Source organism: Polistes canadensis, unplaced genomic scaffold (assembly GCF_001313835.1).
Source record: "Polistes canadensis isolate GaletaPanama2010 unplaced genomic scaffold, ASM131383v1 scaffold_111, whole genome shotgun sequence".
NCBI lineage: Eukaryota > Metazoa > Arthropoda > Insecta > Hymenoptera > Vespidae > Polistes > Polistes canadensis.
Window position 1 is genome coordinate 406375 of NW_014569658.1, and position 25210 is coordinate 431584.

At 34.6% G+C, this 25210-nt stretch overlaps 4 protein-coding genes and 1 long non-coding RNA gene across 6 annotated transcripts; 2 read left to right on the forward strand and 3 right to left on the reverse strand.

Moving 5' to 3' along the window:
• Positions 1 to 70: 70 nt before the first annotated feature.
• On the reverse strand, positions 71 to 5932 carry LOC106787706 (dual specificity mitogen-activated protein kinase kinase 7-like). The gene is made up of 8 exons (XM_014750305.1): positions 5623 to 5932; positions 4655 to 5145; positions 4400 to 4579; positions 4179 to 4313; positions 3841 to 4091; positions 2015 to 2710; positions 1641 to 1925; positions 71 to 1553 (listed from the first exon to the last, which is right to left on the reverse strand). The coding sequence occupies exons 1-8, from the start codon at positions 5789 to 5791 to the stop codon at positions 1418 to 1420; spliced, it is 2343 nt and encodes a 780-aa protein (XP_014605791.1). The 5' UTR covers positions 5792 to 5932; the 3' UTR covers positions 71 to 1417.
• A 212-nt stretch (positions 5933 to 6144) lies between these two features.
• On the reverse strand, positions 6145 to 8641 carry LOC106787707 (ATP-binding cassette sub-family F member 1). The gene is made up of 5 exons (XM_014750307.1): positions 8205 to 8641; positions 7898 to 8123; positions 7183 to 7828; positions 6940 to 7118; positions 6145 to 6864 (listed from the first exon to the last, which is right to left on the reverse strand). Exons 1-5 carry the CDS (start codon positions 8555 to 8557, stop codon positions 6367 to 6369), a joined length of 1902 nt encoding a protein of 633 aa, XP_014605793.1. The 5' UTR covers positions 8558 to 8641; the 3' UTR covers positions 6145 to 6366.
• A 272-nt stretch (positions 8642 to 8913) lies between these two features.
• Positions 8914 to 11326, forward strand: LOC106787708 (adenylate kinase 8-like). Its single transcript, XM_014750308.1, has 6 exons — positions 8914 to 9033; positions 9095 to 9221; positions 9283 to 9371; positions 10599 to 10708; positions 10769 to 10943; positions 11019 to 11326. Exons 1-6 carry the CDS (start codon positions 8938 to 8940, stop codon positions 11283 to 11285), a joined length of 864 nt encoding a protein of 287 aa, XP_014605794.1. The 5' UTR covers positions 8914 to 8937; the 3' UTR covers positions 11286 to 11326.
• Positions 11327 to 14406: 3080 nt separating this feature from the next.
• Positions 14407 to 15077, reverse strand: LOC106787709. Its single transcript, XR_001381834.1, has 3 exons — positions 14937 to 15077; positions 14634 to 14851; positions 14407 to 14506 (listed from the first exon to the last, which is right to left on the reverse strand). It is a non-coding gene; the product is annotated as an uncharacterized LOC106787709 (long non-coding RNA).
• A 7513-nt stretch (positions 15078 to 22590) lies between these two features.
• LOC106787723 (barH-like 2 homeobox protein) lies at positions 22591 to 24716 on the forward strand. Of its 2 annotated transcripts, none has more exons than XM_014750333.1 (3): positions 22591 to 23095; positions 23768 to 24095; positions 24182 to 24716. In XM_014750333.1, the coding sequence occupies exons 1-3, from the start codon at positions 23026 to 23028 to the stop codon at positions 24450 to 24452; spliced, it is 669 nt and encodes a 222-aa protein (XP_014605819.1). In that variant the 5' UTR covers positions 22591 to 23025; the 3' UTR covers positions 24453 to 24716. The 2 variants fall into 2 exon arrangements, with proteins under 2 accessions (XP_014605819.1, XP_014605818.1); XM_014750332.1 differs by having other exon boundaries at positions 22599 to 23095; positions 23765 to 24095; positions 24182 to 24713.
• The last annotated feature ends 494 nt before the right edge of the window (positions 24717 to 25210 follow it).

A 25210-nucleotide genomic window follows, 5' to 3' on the forward strand; every position in this document is an offset into this window, starting at 1 on the left:
AAATTAAAAATAAAGAATAAAAGAAAGAAAGAAATACGACTGTGTGTGCCGACAATAAAACTTTATACGATTCATATAAATATAAGTTTATTTACATTGCAACAGATCCTCCATTGTCAAATAAGCGACAAAAGAGTAAAAATTACGCGTGTACAACTACACGAAGTTAATGAATAAATGTTAATTAAGAATAATTACAACGCATCCTAGCCCAAAACACACGCCTCTCTTAAATAATATACATAGATTAGAAATTTTATAGTCTCAGAGGCGCGAAAATTGTGCCTTTCATTTTTTTACACGGGATACATATATATTTTTCTTTTATTTTTAATATATATATATATATATATATATATATATACCCGTTTAGAACGATACTTATTCTTCTTCTTTATCTTCTTATTGCGATTTGGTTTGCGTTAGATCGTTCCTAACTACGGCCGCAGTTCATTTGGTATATTACAAACGATAACAAAACGTGGAAAAATTCGCTGAGGGTTGATTCGATTAAACGAGCATCGTTGCAAGGCCGTCTAGGGAAAAAGAGAGCGATTGCGATTTTCGCATATCATCAGTCTTTCACCCAAATAACGTATGTACTTGTGGATCTTTTTTTATTTTATTATTGTTGTTTTGTTTTATTTTTTTATTGTTGTTATTTTTTATTTTTTTTTTCCCCCAAAAAAGAAGCGTAAACGAAGAGCAATAGGAACGGTTTACGCGTTCGGTACGTAAATAGATTCAGCCGCAACCCCACCCCCTTACAACTCAATCCTAATCCCAATTCCCTTCCCCTTCCTTCTCTTCCTCCTATTTTCCCTCTCATGATTAATGATTTTAGAAAAATTTCGAGAGTAACTTACGTTTTCCCCTATTATTTCTTTTTTTTTCGTGTTTATACAAGCGATATAAAAAGTCGAACATCGTATTGCATTTCTATATAAATATATTATGTCGATAAGAGAATCATTGACAATTGAGAATAGTTCACACGTTACAACACGTCATGGTCATGAAAGCTGTGCAAAGATTAGTTTCACAGACCGTTCCCTTTATAACGAAAAAAGAGTTTATATATATATATATATATATTTTTTTTTTATATATACACGAACGGTCCTTGACGCCGTATTATTGTAAACGTATGTATGACTCGAATAACAAGCCCCTTTTAAACCGTAGAAGTTTTTAATTAATTCGAGGTGCTCGAGTATTAAAGATTTTTCATTTCTTTAACTTTTATCCACACACTATGAAAGAACACCATAAAGACAAATTTGTTTTGTACGCGAATCCTCGTTGAAGTACGATTCCCACCCTCCCAATTCTCCCTATATTAGATGCACGTGATTGCTCGAATGACTCTTTTCGTGTATGGCACCAATAAGGGATCGATTTTAATATTAACGGTGGGTTATGGTGGCGGAGGTCTTCTTTGAGGTTCGGGAGTGTAGCGTAAACGAGCTCGAACGTGCTGAGGGCTGCCAGGTACTGAATTGCTTTCTGACAATCTCCTAGGTGGAGGTTGGGGTGGAGAAGGTGATATATACCTATAACAAAATATATATATATATATTTTTTGAAGCGATCTGTTCCTGATTAGCTTATGTGTTTAATTTATTAAATTAATTTCACACCTTCTGGAGAACGAAGGAGATTGCTGATCTCCTATATTCCTTCTTAAAGCAAGGGGTGATTCGCCACGATTCAATCTCGGGGGTGGCTCCGGTGAAGGAGCACGATCACTTCCGAGCCTAAGACGAACGTACGACGCAAAACGTTTCTTTGCAGATTCCTTGGATCCACCTTGAGACGGTGGCATCGGGGGTGGTTCTTGTGTTAATTGATGCGCGAAACGTGATATTAATAATTGAGGACTGGTCGAACCATGAGAGCCTTGAGTAGGTGGTTCTGAAGGAAACCTAGATTTTGGTAATAAAAATATATATATATTAGATGAGATACGCGAGATTAATTTAATTTTAAATATATATTTAAGATTATTACAAACCTCTTACGACTAATCATAGGACTTCCATATATATCCTGACTTTGTGGATGAGTTTGAGGTGCAGTTGGAATCTGACCGAGTCTTTGCTGTAAGAATGGAGAATATCGACCACTTTCGCAAGGTGGTTGTATTACACCCGGAGGATCAACATTCTCACGCCGCCAAGGAGAATAATCTCGTGCGAAAGGACTCAAAGATCGTGAGATGTTTTGCCATCGATCCTTGCTATTATCTCGTTCTTCGTAACGTCCGCCGTGATAAGGAGAATATGGTCTATTTCCTGAGTCTGTTATATTCGTGTCTTGTCTATATGGTGAAAATGGTCTTCCCTCGGATTTTCCTTGGCCATTAGAACAACGATTCAAAACGAAATCTTTATTTTGTTCAATCGATTGTCTATAGGGTGAAAATGATCGTTGATAGTTCAGTTCGCTTTGTTGAACTTCGTTGTTCATTGGCGGAGAGAACGGCCTGGAAATTTCTTTTCTTCTGAGCACATATGGACTACAGGATACATAAGCTGCACCATTTTCGCTACTAGATCTTTGATGAAATGGTAGAAAACTGGAATTCTGTGTCTCTTTGGTGCTATTAGATTTTAAGAAAGATGGTATTTCAGACTGTACCCTTAAATGAACAGTTTGTTTCAGGGACACATGACCAGTAACTCGTTGCTGTCCCTCTGGAAACCTGAAACTGAATGATATGTTGTCAATTTTCTTCGTTTTTTACAATCTTTAATTCATCAATACACTGACTTCCGGGAGAATGACAAATGCCACTATCATATATCCATGAAAATAGTATCATATATATATATATTTCATCTTGAAATCTGTAAAAGAACTAAGTCTATATAAAGTTAATAAAAGTTAGAGCATTAATCAAATTCATGCAACACAGATAAGGATGAAGGAATTTCCTATAAGGTTCCAAATTTTATGGACTGTTTACGCTTTTCTCTATAGACCTGTAATTGGAGGATAAAAAAAACAAGAGAGGAAAAAAAAGGGGGAAAAAAGAAAAGAAAGAAAAACAAATCAAAATTTAAATAATTAAAATCATAATAATACAATCTTTTTTAACATATTGACCGTGTACAAGTAAAAATGATACGTGTGTCACATTATCAAAAATTCGTTAAATAATATAGAAATAAATAAAAAAGAATGCTTACCATGAGCGGGGGTTGAAGGGTGGGGTGTGTAACTGTCGCGTGCACAAACCAAACAACTCGAAATGAAAATTGGGCAGACATTTTGGGATTTTTGAGGTGTGTTTTTTTTAAGTTTTGGGGAATTTTTGGTAATTTTTTGAGGAAAATGGAAGAAAGGGTAGGGACGAGAGAGCGGGGATGCTACGCTGCGCTGCCTCCCTCAAGCTCAACGCTGTAACACAATTTAACACGCACGCAAACTTTTAATCGTAACGTACGTCAAGATTTTCAAATGTCATTTGGTAAGACTCAAAGATAATCGTATAAATACTATTATCCAATGAATACCCAATTTTTTAAACACAGCATCACTTTTGAAGCTGTTTAAATACCTACCCACTAACTTTTAATCAATGCTAAGACATGTTAACATTTTTAAAAACCATATTATATGCAATATGCAATACCCGGTTATTTTCAAACCAAACCAAATAATTACTATATTAGTTGGGAAACTCATGCTATATTTAAAAATATTTCAAATTTTTATACGTAGCCTGTCTTTGAGTAAAATATTATCACATTATGTAAAAGAAAAATATTTGCTTTTATGTTTAATACTATGTCATTTAATCAATTTAAATACAATTTCTTAAATAATAATGCTAACCTTGGTTCCAGTTGTCGCATAACTCTACCAAACCACTGCTGGCAGCCAGCATTAGATAAAGAAGAATTTATATCCTCATCTTGTGGAACATCATACTTGCGGATGAAAGGATGTTCCATAAGTTTATGATATTTGGGGCGATGTTTATAGTTCTTTGTAAGGCAGCAACTGACAAAACTTCGAAACTCCTTAGAAAAAAATGCATCTGAAGGGAGGGACGGAGGATCATCCTGTACCACTCTGCTCAATACCTAAAAAGATATTCATAGAAATGTTAGAAAACAATGTTCATTAACTTTTACTTTACCCAATTGAGAAATATTTCTTTTTTTAAATACCTCAAAATCAGTCTTGCAATCTCGGTAGGGAAATACACCAGTAGCTAATTCAACTAGGGTAATACCCAAACTCCATACATCAGCTCGTATATCGTAATCTGGTTTAGTCGGATCTGGGGGATCTATTCTTTCAGGCTACAAGAAATAAATGATCAAATATATTTAATAAAATAATTCATATAATTGTTAATTGATTGTAAAATAATATAAATAATACTTACAGCCATATAAGCAGCACATCCTGCACTTCTAGTTTTTGCTTTACTATCAACTAATCGACCAGATATTCCAAAATCACATAATTTTACTCCTCCTGATTCATCAAGAAGAATATTACTAGGTTTTACATCTCTGTGAATGACACCATGCTTTTCCTTCAGGTACGAAAGGGCTTTCACTGTCTACAAAATAAATAATCTAATTAATAAAAAATGAATAGGATAATGTATATAATTACGATGATTCGATAAACTTACAGCAACTGTAACTTTTCCTAAGAAATCCTCCGGTATGGCCTGTCTACTTCTTTTTAATAATTTATCCAAGCACGTTGCCATTAATTCCATACAAATCCAAACATCAGATTCGGTAATAAAACAACCCAAACATTGTACAATATATGGACAATCATGTGATTTCAATACGACGTCTAAATCCATTATAATTCTTTTATTTTCTTCTGCATTACCAGAACGCCTCATTTGTTTGACTGCAATGACTACTCCACTAGGTTTATGCCTCATTTTCACAACATGTCCACAAGTACCATTACCTAACTCTCCTAGATGTTCTAAGTCTTTCATTTCTGTTTGATATCTTTGACCATTTATATTTAGAATACCATTCATTTTCATGATTTCTTGCAACTTAGATTCAAATTCACTGTCGTGTTTCTTTGGAGGTGCCATGTGCGATACTGGTAAATCCAGCTGCCTTCTTAATCGAGTAGGAGTACCCATTTCGCCAACTAGATTAACAGAAATAATAATAATAATCATCAAAATAAATTTCCTGGTTAAAGCAACATACAATCTTTACATATGATTGCATAACAATTAAAATTAAACAATTGTAACAATATTTGAATAAAGTCCAAAAGTAAAATTAAATGTTTATACTATGACATACACTTTCATCTTATTCGTATATTTTAGAGACTACTGGTATTGAATTTTCAAGCACACGATTATGTGCAAATAAAATCTAATTTTGTACAATTCGAATTTTTAATAATTATTATTAAAGATAAAGGAAACATTGAAATAATTGATTTTGCATAATGTTCATTGAAAATACACCAGTCTCAAAGTCAACAGAAACGCAATGGTCAACATAACCTCTGTAAAGAAAACAGCACGGAGATGGAACTTTTAAACGACAACAATTTTTTGGAAAAAAACGAAAGCTATTTTTATTCGAGTTATTAATCCTCGTTATAACTTACGTTGCTTTGGCCTGCGTACGGCAGGACTTGAAGCAGAACCAGACGATGACGGTTGCAGGCCCGTTCCTAAGCCAACCTCGCTGCTTTGCCTATCCCTATCTCTCGATTCATTTTCCGCTCGAAGGCGCTCTTGCAAATCTAATATTTTATTTTCTAGAGTGCTGGACATTGTTAAGATTCCTTTACACGTTTAATCTCACAGCGGTATATTATCTCGCACAAAATATTTGACAATTTTCACATCACTCGTCTGCCCTTTTTGGCAGCGAACATTGCGCCGCCGGTCGCACGCACTACGCCTACGCTACCTATTGGTAATTCTTACTACTATCGTAGGCGATAATTACATTTAAATATTAAAGAACATTATTTTTTCATTTAATTCTCAATAATTAATTTAATTGATAAACATTTACTACGTAAATTTTGTATTTTAACAGAAAAAAATATAATAAACAATTAATTGTCTATTTAATGATATTACAAAGATTAAAATTTGAAAAAATATACGTAATCGTAAACAATCTTTATTTTTACATTAATCATGGAAGAAATTTATTTTATACAAAAGTCCAGTTCTCGTACAGTAATTTTGTATTATACGAGCAAGCTTAGATTTATTTAAATGCTTCATTTTTTTATCGGAGCGGAAATTGTCTTGTGTTTTGCTAAAATTATTCAGACGATCCGAGGATGCTTTTGACTTGGAAAATATTTTCTCCTCCATGACAAATTATATTACAGTTAATCCTGCAAAACAGCAGCATTCGCAGCTATACTTGGATTGTTTACAACTTCTCCCAAACTTTCAAGCAATTCTTTTCTATAATCATCGAAGTCTCCATCAATTTCATTGATTTGTTGATTCTCTATTACGTACAAGCAACATTCGGTATCTCTGATAAGGCGTTCGTCGTGAGATACGATAATAACACCTCCTTTGTAGTGATTTATTGCATCAGCAAGTGCATCAATGGATTCAATATCTAAATTGTTCGTAGGTTCGTCAAGAATGACAACATCAGGTGCATTAAGACAAAGTTCAGCAAGCGCTACGCGTGCTTTTTGTCCACCTGATAAATCTTTCATCTTAATTGTATGTGCGTGAGAACTAAGTCCGAATGTACCAAGCTGTTTCCTAGCTTTTTCATATGGTAAATCAAATAAACGCATAAGATATTCAGATGGAGTTTCTTCAGCGGTAAGATGTTCTCCAGAATGTTGATCGAATCTTCCTATTCTCTATTAAAATAAGAAAGAATATATTATGGTGATATAATAATTAAATAACATAAATATATTTTATTTTAAACTTACCAATCGATGATTTCTTATAAGTTCTCCATTATGCGGAGTTAATTCTCCAAATAATAATTTTAAAAATGTTGATTTACCAACACCATTTGGACCTACTATAGCTACCCTAGAGCTTAGATCTATACCAAAATCAACATTAATAAATAATGGTTTTTGTCCTTCATATGAAAATGTAACATCTGAAATAAAATATTTTAGATTGGAGATATGTGACTGGAAATATGATCATTATTATATACATACTGTGAAGACCAAGTATTGGTGGTTGTAACGGTGGTGGATCGGGAAAACTGAATTTAACAATATATTCTCTGGGCCTCTGCAACAATTCTTGTGGACCAGTATCTTCCTCCTGCTTCTGCATTTTTGTTCTATTTTTTTCTTGTTTTCTAGTAAGCACTTCTTTTTGTTTCTTTTCAGCTTGTTTTTTACTTTGACCAGAAGCTTTCAGATCTTTAAGGCGTTTTTCTTGTTTTTCATAAGCTTTAATCATTTCTTTCCTTTTCTGTTCATACATCTTTTTAAACATACTATAATTTCCTTTGTAATAATATAATTTTTGTTGATCCAAATGGATTATATCTGTACACACATTGTCTAAGAAGCTTTGATCGTGGGAAACAATAAGTAATGTTTTCTTCCATCCTTGTAAATAATTATCTAACCAGATCACAGCATTCAAATCTAAGTGATTTGTCGGTTCATCAAGTAACAATAAAGTAGGTTCTACAAACAATGCTCTTGCTAAAGAAACACGCATTCGCCATCCACCAGAAAAATTTTTAGTCGCACGGTCCTGCATGGAACGACTAAAACCTAAACCAGCTAAAATTCTTCTAGCACGTGGTTCTGCAGAATCAGCACCAATGGCTTTTAATTCTTCATATACCTTTAAAACATATATTATATTATGCTCTAATTAACATACAATAGAATAACGAATAAAATAAACTATTACCTCTTGTAATCGGTCTTGAACCGTATTATCTCCTTGTTCAATTAATTCTTCTAATTTTTTACATTCCACCTGTAACTCCTTACATTTTACATCAGCATTCAAGACAACCTCTACGGCTGGAGTATTATCAGCTATAACTTCTTGTTCGCAATATAATACATCTATATTAGGAGGAATTGCGAAAGCTCTTTTAGCAATATGTCGAAGCAAAGTAGTCTTCCCATGCCTGCAAAAATGTTTATATTATTCATAATAATTTATAAATGCAGATGCATACTAAAATTAAGTCTAATAACAACTTACATACCCATTTGGTCCTACTAAGCCATATCGTCTGCCTTGAGCTATTAGTAAACTGGCATTGGTAAATAATTCTTTACCCTTAGCAGCAATACTAAAATTTTCAACTTTGATATCTACCGCATTTTCTAATTGTTGATTACCACGTTGTTGCGTTTGACTTTGTGAAACAGTAAAATTTGATTCTAATTCACTATGACCCTGACCACCAGGTTTCGTCAACATTTCCACCGTTTTTTCATATTCTTGTTGCTTTTTTAATTTCTTTTTTTCTTTATGCGTTAACTTCTTACCCGTTTCCTCGATTTCCATGTTCGAAAGCTTTTTGCTGACATCAGAATCTTTATCGGCCTTTGACATACTGATCGACTTGCACGCACCGCGTGGATTTAACCTTACTTTTTTGCCCTACTTTCTACACTAAATGCAATAAAGTTAGCAGAAGGACTATAGCGCCATCTAACACCTAAAAATATATATCAGGATATTAGAAAAAAAAAGAAGGAAGAATGCAATTGATCCAATTGAAATCTAATAAAAAAATGTTTTGTTTATAAATATATAAATAATTAAATAAATAACACAATTACTACCCATTACTGCAATTATATATATCGTTTTCACGAGATATTGCAATTTTCATTTGGTGATACTCTCATATAGAAATTTAATTTAATCGTTTTTGGCATTAATTATTAAGTTTATTATTAGAATTTACATAAGATTAATATATTCTAATAATGTGTGACTTTGTGGATGCAATAAAAAGACCACTTTCTATACCTCCACGTTTTATAGCTTATTTAGAAAAGCATAAAATATATGAATTATTTCAGGTAATTCATCTGTTTTAATTTAAGAAAAAATTATTATATTCTATTGATGTATTTTTTACAGGAACTTGCTAAGCAATTAATAATTGATCAACCAGAGGACCATATTCTTTATATGAAACAATGTTTAGAACATGCAGTAAGAAAACGAGATATTCCAAGAATTATTCTTCTAGCACCACCAATCTTTGGTAAGAAATAATTCTAATCATAGAAAATTGTATTAATTATTTGGTTTAATTATGTTTATAGATAAAATGGCTTTGGCAGAAATTTTTCGAAAAGAATTAGGACTTCAACCGATCACTGTGGAAGATCTTCGTGAAAAAATTATTAATAAGGTAAAAAGTTAAGTATTTAAATAATAGTTTGTTGTTGTTAAATCTCTCAATAGTATTTTAATCTAATTTAGAATGTATGTTTATGTAACGAATCCGAAGATCTGGCAATGAATATGAGGAAATTATTAAAGTCTGGAACTTTACACAGTTCTGGTTGGATTTTAGTTGGTACATACAAAATTGTAAAGTTTAATTGAAAAATATTAATAGCAAAAAAAGACGCAGTACAATATTTATAAAATTAATTCTATTTCGCGTAGATGTGCCAAGAACAAAAAAAGAAGCTCGAGCTTTTCAACGACTTGGAATAATACCCACGCATGTTTTTCAAATCATAATGTCGAATGATTTAGGTGAAATATCCGAAAAGAATTCTAATTACCAACTCGATAATAATGATATACACCCTAATATTAATAACGAAGAAATGCGAACGTATAAACAAAATTTTCGTGGACTACGGGATGCTTATGCTAATTTTTTAATTGTAAATTATTACACTTTAAAAAACTAATGCAAATTTGATTATCAATACTTTGTATTTAGGAAATTGAAATAGGAATTAGATCGATCGAAGAATTAGGAAAGGATTGCATAGCATTAACTAAAATAAAAAAACATTCTGGTGCACCTTCTCTTTTCCGAATTGCCCTAATCGGTTCTCGAGGTTCGGGATGTCGTACTTTAGCCAAATATCTTGTGAAAAGATTCGATCTTATAGATGGTATATTGTTTATAAAAAAAACATTAGATAAATATGACTTATAAGTTATGTTTGACAAACTCTAATAACTTTGAAAAATAATAATTCATTTTATAGTGGACTTTAATTACATCATGAAACAAGCGCGTCTCCAAGAAACACCTATAGGTGAACTATTACGATTATTTGAACATAATTGGAACCAAAAACTTAAAACGAGAATACAAGTAATTGATGTAAATAATTTTTAAATATATTTACAACAATTACAGAGTGGGCTATAAGTTTTCAGGTAAACTGGAAATACTTAAAAGATTTTAATAATCAATTTATTTTTTCCCAGATCTTTTAGGCTAATTTTGTTTTCAAAATGTTAAATAACAAATCTAGATTGTAAAATTACAAGCCCAACTATAGGTCTAAAAAATTTCAAATAGGAATAATTGATTTTTAAAATTTTGGCCCACCTTATATAATATTTAATTCTTCTATACTTTATAATATCGATTTTGTCTTTATTCTAGAACTACGTAAAAAAGCCTGAATGTTTACGCAAAGGATGGGTTTTAACGAATTACCCAGTTACTGTAGAAGATTTTAAACTCTTGGATATGATTGATACACCCCCAAATAAGTATACTTGAACGATAATATTCGAATTTTTGAATAACACTTACAATTAGAAACTTTTCAGAGTAATCTTTGTCCAAGTAAGTGAAGAAATACGTAAAGAGAGACTTTTAAATCGTCGATACAACATTATCACCGGAAGCAAGCATAGTCTTATTTCGTGCGATGATTATAAAAAGAAATTTGACTGTGAATTAGGCGTACACCCTAAGGATTATGTTAATGTCGTCATAGAAGAAGTAAGAATAAATGCAATGAAAATATATCTTCATATTTCTAAGCAATCGATAGAAGGAATACTTTTGCAAATTTAGATACGTGAATACGACAATAATGTCGGAGAAATGTTGGAATATGCCGGAGAATCAGCTTTCGTAATCGATGGAAATACTGACGAACAATCAGTCAGAGAAAGTGTGGAGGGTTGTTTGATGCAATCAAAGATGTACAGTAAACCTAGAGAACCACAACCAACATCAAAAATTGATCTACGTGATGTAGAATTTGATCCAGATGATGAACCTGATATAAGTATTTTTGATACAATAATGCCACCTGAATTTAAATATTCTTTTATATAAATTATATTTTTTTTTCTATCAACTATAATAGTAAAAAAGAAAGAGAGAAATAATAAATTTCAAAGAATATGAATAATAGTGCTTAAAAATTTTTAATTTGACGAATATAGCTTATAGAACTACCCTTTGGTAATGTCATTTGTCTATTCGTGTACACATTCTAAATATATGTAGAAAGAGGGTGCAGCAAGAGAATACGTTCCTTGGTGATTCTATTACCCTGGCAAGCGAAGCATCCCGTTTTCGCAACGTCACTCGACGTTATATGTATATAGGTAAAAACCCTCGTAGTTGAAGGAAATCTGAACGATAGTCTGTTTTCCTGTGATCTTTTCTTTTGATTGAAAGACAAAAGTACTTTTAGAATTAGATTTGAATTTCAATCCCTATATAATATTTCTATCATATCGTTCGAAGCAATAATATTTCTTTTTCCAAATAATTTAACGAATTATTTTCTCTCCAAATTATTATCCCAATTCATTTCTACGTTTATTAAATAATTTTCGTTGTTATTCATACTTGATATTATTTTTCATTAATTAAATAAGATTAATAGTATATAATTCTGAACATTTAGAGAATAATTTTATTGACAAAAATTCACACGTTAAATAAAAACGTAATTATTATTACTTTTATACTGGTAGATATTGGAACATACGATTAATGAATTTTTAAAATATACGAATAAGATTGTAGCATTGAATAAATAATATACATGCGCGCGAAGGAGTAAAATAAAATAATTTAATTGTAGATCGCGTCATTTAATAAAATCGCGTATTTAATTGCCTCAAACGCGAGGCATATTTCTAGATCAAGGACTCATAGAATCCTGCTGGTTATTCTACTGTAAAACCTGCTCAATAGGATGTAATCCTAACAAATGCGCCCTCCGAACATTAGGATCACCGTTATACAACTTGACATTTGACCGAATGGAATGTGGTGTTCAAGTTATTGGGAGAACATCAAAACGAAGAATATCCTTACATAGATAATACTCGTTCTAACGAAAATTCAAGCTATCTATATACACCTTGAAAGCAACACAACGTATGGTGTAGTACATAAGTGATGTGAATCAAACTCGAAACTAACACGTAGAGAATCAACGCAAGATGTCAGGATACTAGCACTATTCAGAAGGCTACTGCTTCCCTATACTGTCATCTTACCACTATATCACTTCTAATGCATATCGCTATAAATTAGATACTGAGCTTACTAATACTTACAAATATAACATAACTTTTGATACATAAGTTTAGAAATATTTTAATAATATCAAAAAGCTAACGAGTGCAAGCCCGATTATAATTGCATTACAGGATTGACAATTAGCATATAAAACGTATTAATTAACAGACTCGTTATAAACTTTTCAACAGTACACTATACCAAAGTATGTGAGATTTCTAAAGTTATCAAAGGACTTCAAAAGCCATGGCAAACGTAGATACCAGGATACAATAAGGTGAATAGATCGATGGTGAAAACGTATCCTTGGTCCTGATATGCATTCTACTAACGCTGCGCGCCTATCACCAACAAATGTCACGAGTATGCATTTCCACGAGACATATCCTTTATAATTATCATATAAATAAAAAAACACATTATTTTTACGTATATCCCCAAAACCATTAGGCTTGTATGAATTAGCAACAACTCTTTCGTGTAAGTAATTAGAACGAATACGTTACATCGATTCGATCGTATATTGCGCAGCTATAAAAAAAGAAAAGAAAAAAAAGCAATTAACGCGTTGTTAAACATTGAATTTCCTATAACCTCGCATTTTATTGACGTTCTAGAATGAATTTATAGCCCAGAAATATTCGCTGTATCAGGATATCATAAGGAAGAATATTTTTTAACGTCGTAGAGAAGTAAAAACACCCTTGTCGTATGGAAAATATTCTCTAGATCAGGACCTCATGCAGGAAAAATCATTCTCTTGTGACATACCACATCTTTCCACGCGATTATCTTGATTTCCTTCGTATCCTTCCCTTTCGTACTCGTCAATGTCCTGTCATTCGTCAAGAGAGTGGCGCCAGAAGCATTTGTAACACCAGGATGCTATAACTCAGAAACGTAACCTGGAGGATCTCTCCTCAGCTTTGTATCCTTCATACTCTGAAAACACCCCTGGCGTTTTCGCGACGACAGGGTAGCAGGACTTCCAGATGATTTATGGTTATTGCTGGTACACACCTGAAATGTATTCAATCCTGTCACTCTTAGAACTACCGAGGTGTCTCCGGTATTTTTCGTTAAAATAAAGATTAAGATATTTTACTTGGAAGATTATACGTGAAAACAACAACAAAAAATAAATGAAGAGAATCGTTAGAAAATTGAATAGAAAGGAATAAGAAAAAGGGTGGAAACCAAATGGAAACCTTGATTAATTCTATGTACGTTGATTGTTACATTCTGACGATATACCTCGACGTATTCTAAGTTATTTAAAATACCGATCACTTAAAGAAATCATCTAATGGTTTTATTTTATTGTATTGCACACTATCGACATGATTGCGTCTTCTGTACATCTTAATTCTAGTCGTGGATCACAGGCGATCATAAAGTAGAGCATATATCCTCCCGAAAAAAATTCCCGATATTCGTTTGGCTAACGGAAGGTTTGATTGGTAGTCGTGCGTATACTGCAACAAACATGTATGCAAAGCCAGTTATTTTTTTTTTTCCTTGTCGTTCAATACTCCATTTCATTTTCCTACACAACCAAGCTCCCAGGTATCTATCTCAATATTCCCTTATAGAAAATAAAGATTTACTTTCTATATATTCTGTCCTCAGAATATTTCCATGTTTAAAATATTTAATTACACACGCCATGCACATACTTAATAATTTAAAGATGTTAATGATTTAATATTTTTTTGTTCATAATTAAATATCTCTTTCTTCGTAATAACAATAAAAGCAATATTTTTATCTCTCAAACTCAATTAATTACGTTCAAGATATATGAACTTAAAATAAATTAATTAACGACTAATTGTAAGTGATAACATGATTTACCATATCTCGAGCTTCAAAGAACACATTTGATTTTCAATTAAGACACCAAGCGTCAAATGGAGGAAATCCTGTTTTCGTTATTTATCGAGTTCACGTATGAATACAGTACAAGAATTTGTATATCTCTAGGATATGAAATTGGTACAAATTGTCTTAGATAGAATCTGAAACGAGAAGATTTTTTAATTTGTTTTTCCTTGCTTGCGAATAATTCTATTACTTCAACTACGTGCTAGAGAACAATGAAAAAGTTTCAAATATATGAGTATACACATAGATATTTGACAATACGTTATAACTTGCAGTAGTGAGTGGTAAGAGAGATGTCAGAACGTCTTTCACGCGCTTAGGGTATCGTTTGCATTATTGCTCGGAGAAACAATGCTTCCATGTCGACGTTACTGCATCCTTGCCTCTTAAAACCCGGCAGCCTCTGGGCGTTTAAGTCCTCAAACCGTTCTAATTGAGGTTCCTCCTCGTTACCGCGAAAGAGTTACCGGAAACAATGGCTGGAACAATGAGAAGACAATTGCACGTAGCGTACAACTTCGCTAACAAAAGGGCGAACCCGTCTTTCCCTTCCTTTCCTCTTACCTATCTCTTTCTCTCCCTTCCACCTCGTTTCTCTCACTTTATTTCCTTCTCGATTTTTTCGCTTTCATTGTTATGCCGACACTGTAGAGTAAACTAGGGGTCGTGAAAATGAAACACAACAAGCGAACCGGATGCAAAAGAATAGTGCTCCTGGATAGAAGAGCAGTAGTAATAATATTACTAAAAGTAATAGTAGTAGTAGTAGTAGTAGTAGTAGTAGTAGTAGTCGTGTAGTAACAATTTCCAGTAGTTAATATCAACGCTTGACTCGACGGATTTATATGTTCCGTATTTTACTATTGATAACTTTAAAAAGAAACTAATCGTATTTATTCATTTCAATGGACGTTTTGTGTTTCACGAGAGAAGGAAGGAACGAATAATTAATACGGCACAGAAAGATTCCAAATCTTGAAACGATGTGTTGGTAGGTGGTTGGATAGACTCGCGTTAAAATCGATGCCAAGTAGAGAATCGGGCGCGATGGAATTGCTTAAAAGGGAAAACGTAGCTCATCAAAGGAGCTAGTACTTAATTCTGCGAAAAGGGCCGAAAGAATGGAAAGAAAAATGGAAAGAAAAATGGAAAAATCGTGGCCGTCTATTCGTCGGTGAACGAAAAAGAAAAAAGAAAGAGAAAGAGAGAGAGGAAGAGAAAAGGAGTAACAAAAAGAAACGAAAAAAGGAAAAAGAAAGAGAGATAGAGAGAGAGAGAGAAGAAGAAGAAGAAAATATAGTCGAAGCTGTCTCAGCTGAGGCAGCACCCGCGTCTCATTTTGCTCGAGTGCCCTCGCGAACAGGGAAACATTTCAATTAATTACTGCGTAATTAAAATATGAAAAAGTAGTCATTATCCCGCGTTTCCGCGTCGGTTATCCAACAACTTTGGCTTTCAACTCTCTCCACTCGTATCGTCCATTCGAAAGAATCGTTCCTCCTTCCTCTCCTTCGCTGTAGTTTTCCGTATCCTCGCAACAGCCCGTCTCCGTCCCTCCCCTCTCTTCCTTTTTCTCTCTTTCTTTCTCTCTCTCTCTCTCTCTCTCTCTATTTCTCTTTCTCTGTAGTCGCGATTTCCACCTTTCGCCGTCTTTCTCCTCGTTCTCCATATCAACCCTCGTTTTTCATTTCTCTCTGACACAGATAATACGAATAGGATATGCGCGTGTCTGTGCAACGCGAGAGTCGCACCCTCGTCAGAGGCATTAATTATGCACGTGTCAGGTAATTCCGGAGTGCCTGCCAGTCGGTAAGCAGCATAGACGGGCGTCATGTGTACGCGGATGCAGAAATAAACATTTTCAGGTGCGTCCTCTCTCACACGCTTGACCCGTCACCGGCATCGCGTTGATTTTTTTCAGAACTTCGTTCTGAGAACGAATGAACGAACGAACGAGCGAACGGCTATATCTTTTCTACAGATATTATTCACCTATCCACGTTGATTCTACATTCCTAAAACATATGTACAAATAATATTATTAATTTACAACATTACGAGCGTAAATATCTCTTAACGAAGTAAATTCATTAATATGTGTCGTTATTCGTAAAGAATATGATCGTTCGTGGATGTTGTGGTAACGATAACGAAGCTATCGTCGACTGATTGTGAGAAACAAGCTCGAGTATGATATCCTATCGACGCGTCTATTCGAGTGTCTATCGACGAGAGAAGGTGAATCTTAATTCATCGTGTTTAGCTGATTCGGGGGAAAGCGACGTTCGAGGGGATCGTTCCTTCATGCCTCCCATCTATCAACGGAGTATAGACCGGATGGAGGCACGAAATCCTCCCCGTCCCACTTCTCCTTCAAACCGCACGTCGCTAACTTTTCAATCTCGGTCGAATAATTCGTCGGAAAGCCCCGCGGTTACCTCGGCAACGATCTGGCCTCTCATTGGCCGTTTCACATCTTCGTTTTCCACCCTCTATCTCCTCTTTCTCTCTCTCACTCTCTTTCTCCAACCTCCCTCCAACTTTCCATCCCTCCAGCAGCAGGAGCGGCAACAGCAGAGTTCCCCTTTCAGCTTACCTAGCCTTTACTCTTCGTATTCTCCTTACCACGAGCGCCACCCCTCCCTCCTCCGCGCACTTAGCCCCGTGGTTAACTTCAATGAGCGGATAACAAGCCACCCCTCAACTACGGCTTGTAATATTCACTCGTATAAATGGACTCGCGGCTTTGTCAAATCAACTGTCGTTTGTAAACAAGTAATCCTCTCGACTTTGGCGACGCTGCGCTACGACACATCCCTCGTCTTTGCTTTCCTAGGACGATTATCCCTCTTGGACCTAGCATCTTTGATCAACCTTGAAACCGAAAGTGGAACTTTCGTATATTTCGTCGTCGGTGTTAAAGTTTCCAAGTCGTATGAAATCCATTTATGTTGTTAAGCAATCCAATCTTTTAGCGTATATAATAATACTTATCGATATAATAAAACTTGACAATTGGAGGAATAATGAATCTATTAATGGATTTCTACTAGTTCCATCAAAACGTTTCACTCGTTTGGTCCACTGCGGAGCGAGAAATTTTCATTTAATTCTATAACAAAAATGCGACCGTTCTCGTGAAAATCTCGTTAACGAGAATACAAGAGCCCTCCACTTATCGAGGGACTCTACTCTCCATCTCGTAGTGTCCCGAGCATTACCATAACATAAACGAGCCAATCAAGCAGCTTTGTGACAGCAATCGTCCCTTGATTACCCAACTCTTAGATCCAAACCAGGGATATGATTATATCGGATAATCGTTTCTCTTATAGAGATTCCAATGATAACACGCGCGTTAGTTTTATCTGTCATATTTATTCTGTTAAAATAATATTAATCATTAGTTAACTCGATCGAGATAATTACTATCGTATTAAAATAGTTATTTCGTCGTGATAATTGTATAACGTACTTACTTCAAAAGATGAGAGATACTTTCTTAGATATACATTTTTTAAAGATCCAAGAAAATTTATAAGACTGTTATCACGTAGAAATATTTTGTAGAAAGATAAGCAATGATCAAATCCAACAAAATGGCACCATTTGCCATGGAAACACGCGTGTTGAAACTCGAAAGTGGTCATGGGGTAAGAGGGTACCCCGTACGAAGTCCTGAAGAGTCCGCAGTTATAGGAGACGAACGAACAGGGCCGCCTTTCACTCGTAATTGGAACCGCGGGAGTCTGACCAACGTCCGTGTTCAAGCACTCTTTTTCCCATAACCACCATCCTTCGAGAGTGTCTCCGCTTCCCTGTAAAGAAAGGAACACAATAGGCAACATACTTAGTCGATTCGTTCGAAGCGTGTCTCAGATATTTTCTTGTTTAACTTTCAATACCGCAAAAAATACTCGTTCGCGTAAAAATGCATAATCTTTTCAATGAGAAGTCAATGATACTTTTATGAAGTCAAAGTTTTTTCTTATTTTCTTTCTAATCATCTCTTACAACAGTGATATTAGAAGAACAACTTGTCAACGTACGTACTATAAAAAAAAAAAAGAACACTGTGTCAATCGTGACTCGCTAGACTGCATTCATCAAGTGAATTCGTACTCTTAGCCATAAATTGACGGGATCGTAATTATTTTCTTTTCCAAAGCTAGAAAATAATAATAATAATGATAAGAATAAAAAAAAAGGGAAGAAGAACCCCTACCCTTTGACGTCTTAAGGACGTTACATCGCGTTGTTAACCGGAGACATTGGAATAAGCAAAGGATAAAAGAGTGCCGTTCATAAACGTGGTAAAACAGTGAAAAGGAAAAAAAAGAAAATTCAGATGAATAACCGTATATAGAAGAACAAGAAGAAGAAGAAGAAGGGCGTGTATATGCGTCTTTTTTCTCACTTAATGCGTGGGATTTGTAGAAATGGACTGAACGAGGAACATGTCAATCTTTTTTTCTTGCTCTTCATTTTTCAAAGAGCATCCTACGGCTCGGATAATGTCACGTTGGTTTGTTAATGAAAACTTGCAGCGCAATCGTATCACCGAAAATTATCTGTAAGAAAGAAATCGTTAGTATTATTAACAAATAATAATCTTTGTACAATATGTAAAATATAAAAAACAATGAATTTTAATTGTTAAGTTTTAATTAAATCAAGTTAAAGATATTCTTGAGTCGAATGCAACTTCTTTGTTATCTCGTGTTTTCTTTTTCTTTCTTTGTTTTTTTTTTTTTTATATGTAAAGACCAAAGCAATATTGTGACATAGAGAAATTAGAGACAATGTTTACGAGGAAAAAATTTTACGAAGCTCTTGAATCACGAAAGAAAAATGCAAGTTGAAAAACGTGCACATGCATATTTAGAGACCGGAGGGTCCTGTTCATTACTACTATACAACATCGTACATTACAATCATCGACAAAATATTCGTGTATTCGCAGTTATATTCATACGCACGGTCGCACGTCAATGGATTTTATATTTGCTGTGATTGTTAACGGCTTCGAAGTTCTTTGCCTCGCGATTTGATCCCTGCTCTCTGCCCATCACTGTTCTAAATCGTTCCACCGTGATCCTCTTCACAGTCTTTTATCCGTATTTACCAATTCGTGGCAACGATCGCTATTATTATCGAGTCATCGATTTTTACAAGTCCTATTGGAGGAATGCTATCACCTTTTATAATATAAAAATTAAAACTACGAAATCAACAACTATCATATATTGCAATACGATAAAAAAATAAATGCAAATGCATACGTATATAATAAATGATTGTTTATCCGTCGTTATAAAATAAAACATAAAAGTCAAAAATTTACAACTATAAAATATTACAATATGATACAAAATATTAATACAAATACATAGAGATATAAAACTAGTTTTTGTAAAATGTTTATCATAATTTGATAAAATGATAGAAAACAGAAATTCTTTTAATTCTAAAATGATAAGATAATGCATACTCTTATTTACATTACTTTTTTATAAAATATAATTATAAAAATTATATATAATAAGAAAAAGAGTTTAGTATTTATACTTACAACATTTTTATATCTGAATCTGCAGGTGTTATACTAAAATTCCGCTAGATGACGCTTTAACGATATGTTACGTTATAAGTATAAAAGCTTTCTCGCAAGTACTTTTCATCAGCTTAGTTTGTATATATTTCTTCTTTTGAACTACCCTGTTGTACTTGCTTCGGCAGTACATATACTAAAATTGGAACGATACAGAGAAGATTAGCATGGCCCCTGCGCAAGGATGACACGCAAAATCGTGAAGCGTTCCACATTTTTTTGCAATTGTAAATTAGATTCTTAAAAAAATTCTGCATATATATATATGCTCCTCTTCTTATTCTTTTTCTTTTTACAATAGCGAATGTCTGAAAAACATTAATTTTTAATTTTATTTAAACTTATGATACGAATATTAACGTATTCATTTACGAAGAGGATACCAGTAATTTTATTAGAATAGAAATAAAGAAAATTATCGATAATGATCATCCGAAAGAAAGGACGGTGATTCGAAACCAATTCTAACACAACAAACCCTCTTTTCTTACTTCCATCAATTTAGCTTCGTCCGGATCACGACAGATGCGATAATAAAACGAGCTTCACATACACGAAACATCCCCTCGTAAACCATCCAATTTAAGGGTGCGATACTGTATATTAGATGGTATTAGGTGATCTGATTCAATCAAGGTATACATACATTGGTATTGGTTCTGTAAATACAAAATTGACAAGAAATTTACTATCCTTTAATCATTTGATAGAAACATAATTATTGATTATTCATTTTAATAAAAATAATTTAACGAACTATAATCATTTTTGTTAATTATTCTAAATAGCAGATTGTGTGTGTGACGATAAACGATATGGCCTTTCAACGATGACAGAGATACCCTTTGTTTTTCATTTTCGAAGTTGCTCAACTCTCTCACTCGTTCTTATCTCATCTTCTATCACTCATTTATTCCCCTCTTTTCAGTGTTCTCGGCGCCCTTTTCTGCGCCCGGTAAGAAGACGCCTAGCCGCTTTGCCGCCCCTTGAATTAATCTCTTGCATACGTTAATCCTAATGAATTCAGAAAGGCGTTCCGATCCATCGCATTCACTGTTCAACATCGTAAAGAAAACTTTACAGGTGTCGATATGGTATAACGATGCCCTATAAAGAATAATTTAAATAAATACATTTTAAAGTAAGAATCTTGTTGTAGGAAATAAGAGATCATTTTCACGTGTAGTAGTGGAGTAAATTTTTTAATAAAACAAACCTACACAATATTTAACAGAAAAGTAGAATATGACAATACTGTTAAATAATCGATATGTTTAAGATAAATCAATATAAGCGTATATTACATAAGAATTTGTACACCCCATTGACTTTATCGTCATATTTTCATATTTTATAGTTCATGGTGAATGCAATTTCGTAAAATATAAAATATATCTACTAAGGAGAGAGCAAATCTATGTATAAGATGTATCCTATGTGTAGGTGCTTACAAAAGCTAAGTAGTGTAGTGCAGTGAATAGACTAACAGGGTGCTATTGAGCTCAGGGCCACGAGAGAAATAGTAGAAGCATGAAGGCGGCTGAGAAAGTAGAGGCAGTTTGAGGATTTGTGAGTATATGCATCATGCATATTTACGCTCACAAACTACCCCTTCAAAGGGCACGGGGAGTGAGAAGATACGGTAGGAAACTCCAAACAGCTAGGAATGTATTTATGTAAATATGGTGCACATCAATTTCTCCTATATATCTGGCACACCTAACGTTATTCTTTTTTGAAATCGATGGATATAAATCGACTTGATTACGATATCATAACGATTTGAGTTACTCTAAAAATGTTAAATATTACTCGAATAATCGATACGATTACTCTGTAGATATATTTAATAAAATTACGTTTTTATGATTGGTAATAATATAAATAATCTAAGTTAATTTAATTAAATTCGATTATGAGAGAGAAAAACTTAATCCCCATCAATTTTTATTCAATCTTACTCAGTCTTGTTTGCAGAAAGTAATCAAAAGGAAAAAAATCACGAAGATTGAACTAAGTTTGATAAAAGGTGGTAATGGATCTTTGCTTCCCGTCGATCGTACCAATTTCTTCCTCGCGTAATGATTATCCCTTTAAAATTGAAAGGGTTGTGGGACGATGAATAGAAAAAAAATCAGGAGATAAGTTTGAAATTGAGATAGAAAACAAGACTGCATCATAATAAAGCTACAGAAACGTTTCACATCCAATTTGCTCCTCTCCTTCTACGGTAATCGCTTGCCAATTACTTCCTCCCCTATCAACCCATCTCCGTTAGCCGACGCGGCTCTACGTTTGGTAGTCCTTACCTTACCAACTCGTGCGAGCCCTATTATATATCTTGTGTTCTCGTCTGGATGCATACAAAAGGAAAGTGAGGCGATATGTATAGAAGGAATGAAAGATCGTGGAGGGAGAGAACCAACCTTCTCTCGCGCAGGGTGCGTTTATCCGCCCAATAGCATCCCGCGGAAGAGACTTTTCATCCCTCACTCGTCCGTACCACCCACCAATGGCAGAAGCCCGTGGCAACCGTTTTCGAACGGGAATACGCGGGGTACGAGGATGGCGCCTCCACCCCCAAAATGGCTGCGAAATCGCGCGGGCATTAGGCTACCCGTTCAAAATAAACGGGCGGATTAATTCGAAGGGGTGGCAGGGCTTGGAAAAGATATAGTTGGAGAGACGATGAATGTTGTACTGTAGTACTACCCCTCACCCTCGTATCCAAACTTCATCGAGTAAGCCTCCGCCTCCTACAACGACTCGCCTTCACCCGCAACGTGGGTTACAACGACGAAGACGACAAGAATGTCTAGGACGATGACGACAGTGGAACGTCGGCCAGATACATCCGGTCATCCCCGTGCTCGCGGTCGACGCAGAACGATGTCGAGCGTCCGTACGATAGCATGAAAGTTCTTGGCTCTTTAGATTAATCGGTGATAACGCGATATACGTGAAGTAAATCATTCATCTTGCACTCGAGTTAGTGGTATTGTTTAGTTTTTATAACTGGTTTGCGTCGATTTATCAGTGGGGATGATGCAAGAACACAAGTCTTTTTTGATAAGAGATCTTTTGGGCGACGTTCTAGCGGATCGAGTTCAAGGTAGGTGACCTAAACAATTATTACAATATGCCTTGTTAATCGTGACAATATCGATAAAGTATAAAAGTTATTATAGTTTCATAAGAGAGATTTTGTTCAACTTACTTATTGACTTCTCGAATGATCGAAGACTTATTGTTAACAAAAAAGACCTGACGATCGATGAATTTTTATAGATTATTAGTGTTTTATATACGAAACCGGAGTTAGTCGCGTGTGCTACCGTCAGGATTCTCGTTAAAAGATACCCCCTGAGGACTCTTCTATTATTTCTATCCACTATTCGGGGTCCAAAGTACGACAATCCACCCTACAGAGTGTCGTTCCGTTAAGGGTGATCCTACAGATGGTTTTAGGTGCGAAGTGACTCGTTAGGCTTCGTTAGTCCACAAATTTTATCCGTCGCTTATCCCGTCCCGCTGTGTTTCCCAGTTTTATTGGTCAATCGTGGCATGACACCACAGGATCTTGATTGAGATCGTTTACCATGAACTAGGACCAATAGTAAATCGATTTCAATTCTTCCATCATTATCTTAATAATAGGCTTCTACCGTAAAGTCGAATCTGTTGAATTAATGAGACAACTGTTTGTACAAATTGTACTTGTACTAACTCATCAATCGATCATAGTTGACAAGGCAATGTTTCTTCACATTGATATTTACAGAAGATTCCGAAGATGATTCGGCCGTTCATTCGGATTCCGAAGATACGATTGACCCTGGCAGTAGCCCTTGCACTCGACTAGGAAGTCCACCACCTGTTCTATCGCCTCCACCAGGTCCGGCAACGTCCGGTAAATCTTGCGGAACTCCTAGTGGTCCACCGAGTGGAAGAAAGCCACGAAGAAGACGAACAGCTTTTACACATGCCCAACTTGCTTACCTAGAAAGAAAATTTCGTTGTCAAAAATATTTAAGTGTAGCGGATCGTAGTGACGTAGCAGATGCATTGTCTCTGTCAGAAACTCAAGTGAAGACTTGGTATCAAAATAGAAGGTCAGCGAGACTAAGTACAATCTTTATGAATATATATTTATTATAAGGATTAATATTTTTAAACCTTTACTACTTGATTGTTACAGAACGAAGTGGAAGAGACAGAATCAGTTACGACTTGAACAACTTCGTCATCAAGCAACAGTAGAAAAAGAACTCCTTGTAAGAGGCGTGGGTCTTCATCATGGTAGCATAGATGCCTATTGTCCATCTTATAATGCACAAACACAAGTGACGAACCATGCACCTCCACCACCACCTCCACCAGCTCCATCCACAGCATCCACGGCAGCGTTCCTTTCGACGGCTGCTGCACTTTTTCGAAACGTCACATACGTACATGGTTGTCCACTCTAACGCGTACGATATTATGATTTAAATATCGTTTCAAATCACCTAATAGCTCCTACCTAACTTGAACACTCCTATGAGCAACAGATAAAATTCGTGTGGAAGTAAAAACGGCGAGTCAAAGAATTCCACTCGATGTTTTCTTTTATTATCTTCATCGCTGCAACAGACAGAGAGTGATATGACTTTAGTTGTAAATTTTTAATCGATTATATTTTTATTTACATGTGATCAAGAAAATTCTATTCTTTATTTCACAAGTGAAATATTATTTTAGACAAGCACGTGCAGTATTTAAAGATTTTTGTTGTTGTTGTTGTATATTATCAGCAACACGCGATAAATTTGTAATTGATTATTTAATTTTTGTATTCAGAAGTTTTTTTTCGTATTTGTTTTCGTTGCAAACGGGACAGTTGATTGACAATGTAAATATGTAATTATTAAATAGATCGGCGAAACCGTATTCGGTTGTTTCTTGCAAATGATCCTTATCTTGATAGATAAACGAATGTTTTTCATTTTTAATTATGAAAACATTTAACAATCAGCAGTGATACGGTAAAATCTTTATTGTGGAAATTACGATAAATTACCATTCAACAATGAAGATCTAATAATTTTCTGAAAAGAACGTCCGATCAATGAGAATAACGATTAGAAGATATAATGATATTAATACGTAGCTGTTTCATCGTACTTAAATGATCACTTTGAAAGATGAAAAGGGATATTTATTACCGAATGTGCAATGCTCGACTAAC

What these genes read in the sequence shown, in the direction of transcription:
- LOC106787706 (XM_014750305.1), bottom strand. Translation starts at nt 5,791, where the DNA reads ATGTCCAGCACTCTAGAAAATAAAATATTAGATTTGCAAGAGCGCCTT. An exon ending in TAGGAAAAGTTACAGTTGCT is followed by an intron (nt 4,580 to 4,654) that starts GTAAGTTTATCG and finishes TTTATTTTGTAG; the next exon opens with ACAGTGAAAGCCCTTTCGTA. An exon ending in CCTATGATTAGTCGTAAGAG is followed by an intron (nt 1,926 to 2,014) that starts GTTTGTAATAAT and finishes ACCAAAATCTAG; the next exon opens with GTTTCCTTCAGAACCACCTA.
- LOC106787707 (XM_014750307.1), bottom strand. Translation starts at nt 8,557, where the DNA reads ATGTCAAAGGCCGATAAAGATTCTGATGTCAGCAAAAAGCTTTCGAAC. An exon ending in ACCAATACTTGGTCTTCACA is followed by an intron (nt 7,119 to 7,182) that starts GTATGTATATAA and finishes ATTTTATTTCAG; the next exon opens with ATGTTACATTTTCATATGAA. An exon ending in TTATAAGAAATCATCGATTG is followed by an intron (nt 6,865 to 6,939) that starts GTAAGTTTAAAA and finishes TTATTTTAATAG; the next exon opens with AGAATAGGAAGATTCGATCA.
- LOC106787708 (XM_014750308.1), top strand. Translation starts at nt 8,938, where the DNA reads ATGTGTGACTTTGTGGATGCAATAAAAAGACCACTTTCTATACCTCCA. An exon ending in AAATATATGAATTATTTCAG is followed by an intron (nt 9,034 to 9,094) that starts GTAATTCATCTG and finishes TATTTTTTACAG; the next exon opens with GAACTTGCTAAGCAATTAAT. An exon ending in GTGAAAAAATTATTAATAAG is followed by an intron (nt 9,372 to 10,598) that starts GTAAAAAGTTAA and finishes TCTTTATTCTAG; the next exon opens with AACTACGTAAAAAAGCCTGA.
- LOC106787723 (XM_014750332.1), top strand. Translation starts at nt 23,026, where the DNA reads ATGATGCAAGAACACAAGTCTTTTTTGATAAGAGATCTTTTGGGCGAC. An exon ending in TCTAGCGGATCGAGTTCAAG is followed by an intron (nt 23,096 to 23,764) that starts GTAGGTGACCTA and finishes TGATATTTACAG; the next exon opens with AAGATTCCGAAGATGATTCG. An exon ending in ACTTGGTATCAAAATAGAAG is followed by an intron (nt 24,096 to 24,181) that starts GTCAGCGAGACT and finishes TGATTGTTACAG; the next exon opens with AACGAAGTGGAAGAGACAGA.